This window comes from Carlito syrichta, unplaced genomic scaffold (genome assembly GCF_000164805.1).
Source record: "Carlito syrichta isolate Samal-C Ts95f unplaced genomic scaffold, Tarsius_syrichta-2.0.1 Scaffold316036, whole genome shotgun sequence".
Classification (NCBI taxonomy): Eukaryota; Metazoa; Chordata; class Mammalia; order Primates; family Tarsiidae; genus Carlito; species Carlito syrichta.
The window spans coordinates 664,233-675,578 of NW_007260132.1; the positions used below are offsets into that span (position 1 = coordinate 664,233).

Here is an 11,346-nt window from a genome sequence, read left to right on the forward strand (position 1 = left end):
TCAGATCTTATTCCTGTTTCTCCATACTAGGCATAATTATTTTCAAAGTGACACAATACAAAGGCTAGCAGGCTTATCTGTGTGCTCTAGGGAGATTACGAATTTTCTCTTTAAAAAACGGCAATAACAAGTGACATTTGTTCTAATAAAATATACATGTGTGCATATATGTATATATATGTGTATAACAAGTATAAAAGGAAGCTATGAAACTCAGTCGCTTTTAATCATTATTATGTTTGTGTCAGTCTTTATTAAAACAAAAAAATCAAACTTTTAGACATCGAAGTACATGATATATACAAGAATATACAAAAATAAAAGGGGAAAAAAGTACATTTCTACTACACTACCACAGCAGTAATTTCAACAGGTTATTCTATACCAAATCCAAATGTTTACATCCAGGATGTCACAGAGGTAATTTCCCTTTGTACCTAAAATAAAAAGAAATCAATGTAATAAAAGATAGTAAGATAAGGGTACATTTGTGAACTGCCTAACAGCTCTAGTGTATTGAAATTCTGACCTAAGATATACATACACTGTAAGCCAAAAGAAATCAGCTAGCATATGCAGTAAACAATATCTACATCTCAGAGATGAGAAAATGGTATCATTTAATGACAGGGCTTATAAAGTCTCAAACAGAGCGGGAAGTTTCCTGAAGTTGATTCTCATGTAAATTGAGCATAAAATGCTGTAACTGCCAACCTGGTTTAATATACACTTACTATCACAGTAACTTGAAAGCTTATGATAAATAGTCCAAATATGGTTTCCTCGATTCAGCAAAAGTGGTGTTTCATTGTGATACCACAGCCTTGAACAGTAGTATTTTATGACCAAAAGGATTAGTCAAAAAGTAAAATAGAAAGTAACGATCAGACTTTGCTCAAAATCCTTGGGCCGGGCACAGTGGCTCATACCTGCAATCCCAGTACTTGGGGAGGCACCAAGGCAGGAGAATCACTTGGTCCTCAAGCCACAAGTTCAAGACTGGTCTGGGCAACAAAGCAAGGCCCCTGTCTCCACACAAAAAACAGAAAAATTGGCCGGGCATGTTGGTGCACGCCTGTAATCCCAGCCACTTGGGAGGCGGAAGCAGGAAGATCATTTGGCCCAGGAGATCGAGACTTTGGTGAGTCATGATCATGCCACTGCACTCCAGTCTGGGCAACAAAGCGAAACCCTGTCTCAAACTAACAAAAAACAGAAAAACCTCAAAATCCTCCCGATTTAACATGATAATAATATGACCAAAATTAATTCATTTTGTGCTCTTAGGTTTATATTAAATCACAAGTCTCTGACTTACACAGCATACAATGTTACAGATGACAACCTGAAGTGCTTAGCCTACTCTAATGCTAGGTCTTAAACTAACATCTTCTCTGGAAAGGGGTCCTAGAGCCTATCTGCTTAGAATTTGGAAAGAATGAAATCAAAGCAGAGGCTTCAGCAACTGTCTCCCAACCACTCTATTTTTGGGCATGTTGAATAAAGAAAATAAAAAAAACTATTTGTTGAAGTTGTTTGTTTTTTAAAGGATTAGAGACAAGGGTTTCCTTAACATTTACATCTCTAATTAAAATAAATGTCAGCATACCATCAAGAGAATAACAAAAAAATTACTGCTTTCCAGTTACCTTATTGAGCTCTGGAAACAGCTCCTGGATCACAATGTCCAATAAAACATAAGTCAGCTAAAGTACCAAAAAATAATAATAATAAATTTTAAGACGTTAGACATAAAAACCATAAACATGATAAACACAAAATTTAGGACTGTGGTTATCTAAATGAGAAGATAGGGAATAGAGTCGACAACATAAAACAAGTAAGCACAAAGCATCTTCAGTAGTGTCAATAACATTCTTCTCTAAAATGCCTGCATGTGTTTTCATGTGGACGTTTTATTATGCCTCATAACTCATTTTTGTGTTAAATATTCTATATGTAACAAAAACGCTAAAGAAACAAGCAGAACACAAAATTACAACTGTATTAAAATCTCAATAGAATGTATAGACTATACACATAAAAATTTTAACTGGTTATTCTCTGTGACTCGAATAACGGAACTACTGATTTTTAATTTTTTACTGTCTCATAAATTTCCTATACATTCCGAATTTTCTACAATGAGTATATATTAACTTTAAATCAAAACAATTCATAGCCAGGTGCGGTGGCTCGGCCTGTAATCCCCCGCCTTTGGGAGGCTGAGGTGAGTGGATTGCCTGAGCCCACGGGTTCAAGACCCGCCTGGGCAACTTGGCGAGACCTCATCTCTACAATAAATAAAAATGAGCCGGGCGTGGTAGCATGCGCCTGCAGTTCCAGCTGCTTGGAAGGCTGAGGCGGAAGGATCGCCGGAGCCCAGGAGGTTGAGGCTGCGGTGGCCAGGAGCAGCCACTATGCTCCAGTCTGGGTGACAGAGTGAAACTCCAACTCAAAAAACAAACAAACAAACAAAAACAACAATTCATGTTTTTAAGAAAAAGATAACTGGCAAAAAAGGGTAACACAAATAAAATAATTTTTGTCCATTTGAATGTTTGGATTACATTGCCTTGGTTTAGTATGGTATCACTGGTGTCACTCACCAAACCTAGCCATCACCAGTTTATCGGCTTTAATGAATCTTACCTGCTTGTTAAGTACTGGCTGCTGTAAGCCATCAAATAGAAGTCTGACGCTTTCATACTTGGTTTCCTCACCAATACATTTGACTACCAGATCTAAACAAAAAAGTCACATACAAAACAATTTTACGTTATCAAGTTGCTTATAAAGCAAAATCCCCATCCTATTTTCCAGATATTAGGCAAAACTGCCAGTCATTATTTCCCAGGCCAGTTTCTGCTAGAGGCTTCTGAATAAAAGGGTTCTATGGTCAAGTTGATAAATATAGTATCATGTTCCACTTTCGGAGATTCACAATGCACAAAGCATACTGCAAGATCTGAGAAATGTTGCAGTAAAACCAATCTGCTAATACTATTATGTGATAAAGGTAACCTGGAAAATAACACATACCGTATTATCCCACTAGGGGAAAAAGCAACTAAACTCCAAAATGTTGTTTCCGTATTTATACATACACATATAGACATGCATTAAAAAATGTATGTAAGAACACCAAACTGGAACATAAGACTACTTCTACAAAGTGGAAACAGGGTGGCTTCTACTTTTTATTCTATGTATTTTTATAGTGTTCTTAATATCAGGAAAAAAAATTTGAAGGTAGACTTTTCTCAATGAATATGACCATTTTATCTCTGTATTTTTTGCATAAGTTACTATTAACCATCTTAAAGATCAATCATTTTGGGAAATACAAAAAAATGTTTAAACATTTAGTTAGAATCCAACAAGTTCAGATTTGTGTCTAACTACACAGTTGTTATGTACCACTCATATCATTCCTGTTACCAAAGAGAGTCAGTCCCAATTAAGATCTCCATTGAATGTTTTCCCTAAGCAGGAAAAAAAATCATTCTTAAGTAAAGGAGGTGCTCAAATATTTGCCCTTTTTCTTCTATCATAATTCTTAGTGTTATTCATAAGAAAATTCCCACTTCAGGTCAGGCACAGTGGCTTATGCCTGTAATCCCAGCACTTTGGGAGGTGGAGAAGAGAGAACTGCCTGGGCCTAGGGTTTCGAAAACAGGCTGGGTAACTTGGCAAGACCTCATCTCTATAATAAAGTCAAAAAATGAGCCAGGCGTGGTGATGCATGCCTGTACTTTCAGCTACTTGGAAGGCTGAGGTGGAAGGATCACCTTAGCCCAGCAGGTAGAGGCCACGGTAGCTGTGATGTACCACTGCACTCCAGCCTGGGCAAGAGTGAGACTCCAACATACATACACACATTCATTCATTCATTCATTCATTCATACATAAATAAATCTCACTTTATCCTTAGCTCTGTACGGTAAACCTAACCCTAAAAGGCAAAGGCCAAATTCAGTTTAAAATAGGCACAGCACAGCCTAACTCCAGTCAGGAAGGCCATCATCAATAACTCAAAAAACAACAGTTGCTGGAGGGTATGCGGAGAAAAGTGAACAACACTTCTACACTGTTGGTGGGAGTTTAAACTAGTACAACCTCTGTGGAAAACAGTGTGGTAATTCCTAAAAGATCTAAAAATTGACCTACCATATGACCCCACAATCTCTCTACTAGGAATATACCCAGAGGAACCCAATCACTCTATGAAAAAGACACCTGTACACGCATGCTCATTGCATTATTCACAATAGCAAAAACATGGAAACAACCATGCTGCCCATCGAAAGAGGACTGGAAGCCGGGCTCGGTGGCTCAGCCTGTCATCCCGCGCCTTTGGGAGGCTGAGGTGAGTGGATTGCCTGAGCCCGCGGGTTCGAGACCCGCCTGGGCAGCGAGACCTCATCTCTACAATAAATCAAAAAATCAGTCGGGCGTGGTGGTGCATGCCTGTAATTCCGGCGACTCGGAAGGCTGAGGCGGAAGGATCGCTGGAGCCCAGCGGGTCGAGGTTGCAGTGGCCGGGAGCGGCCACTGCACTCCAGTCTGGGCGACAGAGTGAGACTCCAACTCAAAAAAAAAAAAAAAGAAAAGAAAGAAGACTGGATTAAAAAAATGTGGTACATATACACGATGGAATATTATGCAGCCATAAAGAAGGAAAAAATTAGGAATTGTGCAGCAACTTGATGGACTTAGAGTCTACCATACTCAGTGGTCTATCAGAGAAGCAAAGAACAGGATACCATATGTTCTCACTCGTAAACATGCCTTGGACAATTATCATAATACTCTAAGAAAGGGATTGGAAGTAGTGGAAAACTGCCGGGAGAGGGGGAGTTAGGATTGGTAGTTGAGGAAAACTGCCAGGAGCAGGAGGGGCACACCTCATCAACAAGGGTACTTGCATAATGAACATCTGTATACCTGAATTGTACTCCATATCTTTAAAATAAAAAAAATTTTTTTAAAAAGAGGCACAGTAATAACCCTTGATATTGTCAAGATTTGTGGCTCAATCTGGTTCTTTGTGAATCCTCAAATTCACCAACACTACATGGAGCTTCCCAATTAATATGCATGAAGCTGATGGACAAACACAAGCAGTCCTTTCAGAGCCTTCAGGTGTCAGTAAAAGATGAGTAGAGGATGACAGGAAGGCATGCTGGGCTTGCTCAGGAGCTAAGTTACTCCCTCTCAAAAGGGAATCTTTCAAGTACATGTGGTTCGAATTTATGCCTCAGCAAAATAACCAATTACTACAGTCACTAGCTTTCCATGTTGTTCCTGAAAATGAAAACGCTAAAAAGATGAGCTCTGAGAGTCTCTATATTACAAAACAGGTAAAACATGATTTCATCATTTGCCAAGAAGGTTTACTAAAAAGTAGTTGATATTCACTTCCACATTCAGACCAGGTATTTAACTTAATATTTTCATCAAGAGCAGCAGAACGATTCCAAGACTAATTCTTCAGTGGCGCGAGTTCTCTGAGGTTCTGTTCTAAACCCTCCTTTCTTTTTGAAATAGACTGTTTTAGAGTGGTTCACATTTCCAACAAAACTGAGCAGAAGGTGTAGAGGTCTCCCACACAACCTGTCAACACATGCACAGCCCCCTACTATCCACATCCCCCACCAGAGTGCGCATTTGCTCTCGTTCATAAACCCACAAAGGCACATCATGGTCACTCAGAGTCCGTAATTTACACAGGGGTTCACTCTTGGTTCTGTACATTCCATGGGTTTGGACAAATATGTAATAGCACGTTGTCCACCATTACAGTGTCATCCGGAGGAGCTTCACCGCCCTAAAAGTTCTCTGTGCTCCACCTATGCAGCCCTCTGGAGACCACCGCTCCTCACACTGACTTCCTGGTTTTGTCTTCTCCAGAATGTCCGTATTTGGGATCACACAGCATGCAGCCCTTTCAGCTTGGCTTTGTTCACTCGGCAGTATGCATTTCAGGCTCCTCCACGTCTTTTCGTGACTTGACAGTTCATTTCTTTAAAGCACAACATTCCACTGTCCAGAAGCGCCACAGTTTAGGTATCCATTCATCTAACAAGGGACACCTTGGCTGCTTCCGAATTTTGGCAACTCCGAATGAAGTTGCGGTAAACACTCTTCGTAGGTTTTTGGGTAGATATATTTCCAGCTCGTAAATTCCTAGAAGCAGATTGCTGACCCTTATGGTAAGAATATGTTTAGCTTTACAAGAAACTGCCACACTGTCTTCCAAAGTAGCTGCACAGTCTTGCATCCCCATCAGCAATGAACGAACTTCCGTGTTGCCCACATCCTTGCCAGCAAATAGTGTGTCAGTGCTCTAGATTCTGACCATTCTGACAGGTGTGTAGTATCTCATTGTTTTCATTTGCGTTTCCCTGACGGCATATGAAGTACAGCATCTTTTCATATGCTTATCTGCAATCTGTACATCTTTTTTGGTGAGGTATCTGTAAGATACTGAGTCAATTTTTAAATCACGTTGTGTTCTTATTGTTGAAATTTAAGATTTCTTTGTATATTTTAGGTAACAGTCCTTGATCTGTTATGCTTTCCACAAATATTTTCTCCCAGTCTGTAGCATCTCTTCTCATCTTCTTGACAATATCATTCACAAAGCAAACTTTTTAATGTCAATGAAGTAAAGCTTATCAATTTATTTTATAGCTCATGCTTTTGCTCTTGCAACTAAAAAGCCATTGCCACACCGAAGGTCATTTACGTGTTTTTCCATGATATCCTCCTTGAGCTTTATAGTTTTCTTTTTTATAATTAGGTCAATAATCAATTTTTGTAGGTAGATCAATAATCAAATGTGACGGGTGCAAGGTCTGTGCTCATATCACTTGTTTGCATGTGGCTGTTTGGTTGTTCCAGTACCATTTGCTGAAAAGACTCCCTTTCCTAATTGTACTGCCTCTGCAACTTTGTCAAAGATCAGTTAACATTATTTATGTGGGTCTCTATGTGGGCTCGCTATACATTCCCATCCATATTCTTTTTTTTTCAGTCAGAGTCTCATTCTGTCACCCAGGCTGGAGTGCAGTGGCACGATCACAGCTACAGCAGCCTTGACCTGCTGGGCTCAGGCGATCCTTCCACTTCAGCCTTCCAAGTAGCTGGGACTACAGCTGCTCGCTACCACACCCAACTAACTGTGTGTGTGTGTGTGTGGAGATGAGGCCTCATCATGTTGCCCAGGCTAGTTTCGAACTCCTGAGCTCAGGCACTTTTCTTACCTCAGTCTCTCAAAGTGCTGAAACTATAGGCATAAGCCACTGCACCTGGCCTATTTGTGTATTCTTTTGCCAATACCACTCGATGTTGATTACTATATCTTTATTGTATGTCTTGAAGCAAAGTAGTGGCAACCCTCTAACCCTGATCTCATTCAATATTGAGTTGGCTATTCTAAGTCTTTTTGCCCTTCCATATAAATTTTAAAACTGGCTGAGCATGGTAGCTCATGCCTATATAATCTCAGCACTTTGGGAGGCTGAAGCAGGAGGCCTGCTTGAGCACAGGAGTTCAAAATCAGCCTGGGCAATACAGTGAGGCCTTGTCTCTACAAGAAATGGAAAAATTAGCTGGGGTGGTGGTGTGCATCTGCCGTTCCAGCTACTGAGGAGGCTGAGGCAAGAGGATCGCCTGAGCCCAGGAGGTTGAGGCTATGGTGAGCTGAGATCGTGCCACTGAACTCTGGTCTGGGCAACAGAATGGGATCCCAACTGAAATAAATAAATTTTGAAAATTTTGTCAATACCCACTGGATTGGATTGCAATGAATTTACATGTCAAGTTGAGAAGAACTGACATCTTGAAAATAGTCATTACATCCACAAATATAAAATACTTCTCTATTTACTTAATACTTTTTTATTTCTTCCATCAAAGTTTTAGTTTTTCTCATATAAATCTTGTACATATTTTGTTAGACTATCACTCAAGTAATTCACTTTTGGGGATGCTAATGCAAACAGTTTTATTTTTAATTTCAAAGTATTTGTTTGAAATTATAGGAAAAGTGACTGACTTTTGTGCATTAATCTTATATTTTACAACCCTGCCATTAGTTCCAGGAGCATTTTTGTCAATTATTTAAATAGTCTACATAGACTACATAGACAGTCATGTCATCTATGAATCAAGACAGTTTTACTTCTTCCTTCCTAATCAGTATACTTTTTATCTCCTTTTCTTGTCTTACTGCATTCACTAGGAACTCTAATACAATGTTAAAAAACATCAAAAAAAAAAAAAAAAGAAAAGCAATAACGAGAAGGAACATCTTTGTCTTGCTTTTCTTAGTGGAAAAGCTTTAAGTTTCTCATCGTTACGTATTTTCATAGATGTTCTTTATCAAGTTGAGGAAGTTCCCCTCTGTTCTGAGTTTGCTGAGATTTTATTAAAATCCAAGTGGCTGTTGGATTTTATCTATCTAATGCTTTTTCTGCATCTATTGTTATGATCATATGATTTTTCTTCTTTAGCCTAATAATGTGATAGACTACAGTAATTGATTTTTGAATGAATGTTGAATTAGACTCAAATACCTGGGATAAATCCTACTTGGTCATGGTATATAATTCTAACATATCTGCCATATCAGAGTCTGGTTCTGATGCTTGCTCTTTCTCTTCAAACTGTTTTTTTGCCTGGAGCATATCTTGTAATTTTTTCTTGATAGCTGGACATAGTGCACGGAATAAGAGGAACTGCTGTAACTAGGCCTTCAGTAATGTGGTAAGTTGAAAGGGAAGGGAAAGGGTCTACAGTCCTATGAGGAGGTCTCAACCTTTTACCGAGTCTTTACCTCTAAGCTGTGAACTTCACACATGCTTCTCAGGCTTCCCCACAGCCCCCTTGAGCAGGACAGGATGGCTACAGCAGACTAGAACTGATTATTTCTCTTTTACCATGTAGAGTTGGCTGGAGTTGGATATTTCTCTTCCCTCGTGTCAGTTAGGCTCTGATTAAATAGTTTCTTCTGAGGACAGGCCTTGTTAAGAAGAACAGAATGCTCTGACTGATACATTTCCCTTGACTCTGCCAGAAGCACAAGAAGATTTTTCTTCAATATCCAATGTGGAAACTTGGTCAAGGCCCGGAAGGTAAAACTCACAAAAGGGTGGAGGGGTCCCCCCACGACTCGGTTTCCCTGGACCTTTTTTTAATCTCTCAAACTTGTCCACACTGAGCCTCCAGAATTTGTCAGTTATAATTAATGTTTCCCCACCTTGGCACTGGCTTCCCCAGAGGTTTGAGTTCTCAGGTTTCCTCTGGAGCTAGCAGTGATTTTCCATATTTGCCTATTGGTCTCTCCAACTTCAGGGGTAGTGGTTTGCCCTGTGACCTCACCTCTGTGGCAGATCGAAGAGTTGTGTTTTAGTTTGTTCAACTTTTTACTTGTTTTTAGAAAGGAGTAGCAACTTCCAGCTTCTTATGTGCCAGACCAGAAACTAGAAGTCACCCTCCTCTCTTCTTACTCTATATTTTCTCCCTGGGCATTAGTACCCATTCACATAATACCTTACTCATCTCCAACTTTCAAACCTAGATACCCAATTGCTCATTAGATAATTTCTCCTGGATAATTAATAGGCACTTCACATTCAATATGTCCTAAACTAAGTATCCACTGCTTTGACCCCTTGACATATTTTTCCTTGTATTTCTCATCACAGTAAGAGGTAAATAAATTATCACTCATTTACTTAGTGGCCCAAACCTACCAACTCTACAGGAGAGGAGACCATCCTCCTCCTTTGTGATACACCTCCATAACTTGAACATCCCTCTATTATCATCCCATGTATGTTTTGTCTATATGTCTGTCTTCCTGCTAGAATGTACTCAAGTACATTTTTTATATCCCAGCACTTTGCATAGTGCCTGGAACATGGAAGGTACTCAATAAATTTGGAATGAACAGTAGCATAATCATGCAGAGGAAGCATACTGGGCCCATAAATTCAGAATGAATGAATGAATCTTTTAATCTTACACACGAGTACAGTTATTCTCATGGTATAGCAGGAACAAGATTCCAACTGTCACTTTGATCAGTCTAATTTTAAGTTATTGTTCAAAGAATACGTGTATTGAGTGAGTAGAAACAGTCTGGTTTTACAGTTCTAACATTTTAGTCTTAGTGCTAACATCGGAAATAAACAAATTTTATTTAACTAGTGAGTTAACTTCAACTGATCTTTATAGTATTCTAAGGTGACAATTCACAATGAAAATTAGCTTCAATAATTACCACACACTATGACCTCAAAAGAGTGCTTATCTATATGAAATTGAGTTATTTCTTAAATATACCTGGAATGTAATTCATCATTTCTTCAAAAGTCTTTTTTGCTCCTTTTTGCTTATCTTGGAGAGAGCGAGGTTCAGTGTTTTCACAGAATATAGCATCTAAAAAAGAGTAAAATGAAGTATTTTTTTGAATTTCACCTACTTATATACAAACTATTTCCTCATAGTAGAAATACTAGTAAGCCAATAAGCTTTCTTATGCTTTTCAGATTCAATTAAAATCATAGAGTACACAAAACATAAAAACAAACACATGAGAAAATACAAACCTCTGAGAAGTGTTATGAGTGAGACCAAACGATGCTCCTGAAATAGCTGTTCTAGCTTACACTGAAGATAGTAGTCAGTATACATTTCCAGGGTGTTTTTAAAGAGGATTCGAGTTCCCATTAGGAGATGATGAAGCCAGTCAGGAACCTGGAAAACCACCCGTCCTGAGAAGGATCAAATGGAATACCTGATTGTTCCCGATAAACTGATATTCTGAACATTTTTCCAATATAGAAAACACAAATAACAATGATCGATATTTTATTTGTAAAAAACTAGCAATTCTGTAATATGATCAAGACCAACTGGGCCAGGTACGGTGTCTCATGCCTGTAATCCCAGTACTTTGGGAGGCTGAGATGACAGGACTGCCTGAGCCCAGGAGCTGGAGACCAGCCTGAGCAACCTGGTGAGACATCGTCTCTACAATAAATCAAAAAAATAAGCTGGTCGGGAGGCTGAGGCAGAAGGTTGGCCTGAGCCCAGCAGGTCGAGGCTGAGATAGCAGTGATCATGCCACCGCACTCCAGCCTGGGCAACAAAGTTTTTTTTAAAAAAGGCCAGACAAGGTGGGTACCCCTGCAATCTCAGCATTTTGGGAGGCAGCGATGACAGGACTGCCTGAGCCCAGGGTTTGAAACCAGCATGGGGAACTTGGTGAGACCTGTTTTTTTTTTGAGTTGGAGTCTCACTCTGTCGCCCAGACTGGAGTGCAGTGGCCGCTCC

At 39.5% G+C, this 11,346-nt stretch overlaps 1 protein-coding gene across 12 annotated transcripts in view; it reads right to left on the reverse strand.

The window, feature by feature from the left end:
- Positions 1-217: 217 nt before the first annotated feature.
- Positions 218-11,346, reverse strand: part of SNX14 (sorting nexin 14) — an 81,074-nt gene continuing 69,945 nt past the window's right edge. For 8 of the 12 annotated variants that reach the window (XM_021706820.1, XM_021706818.1, XM_021706813.1 and 5 more), the window contains 5 exons: positions 10,620-10,784; positions 10,354-10,449; positions 2,653-2,744; positions 1,650-1,706; positions 221-437 (listed from right to left, as the gene is read on the reverse strand). In XM_021706820.1, the coding sequence (XP_021562495.1) occupies positions 399-437; positions 1,650-1,706; positions 2,653-2,744; positions 10,354-10,449; positions 10,620-10,784 (449 nt within the window). In that variant the 3' untranslated portion in view covers positions 221-398. Of the gene's footprint in view, positions 438-1,649; positions 1,707-2,652; positions 2,745-10,353; positions 10,450-10,619; positions 10,785-11,346 lie in introns of all 12 variants that reach the window. The other 4 variants (XM_021706822.1, XM_021706817.1, XM_021706819.1 and 1 more) reach the window with 3 other exon arrangements.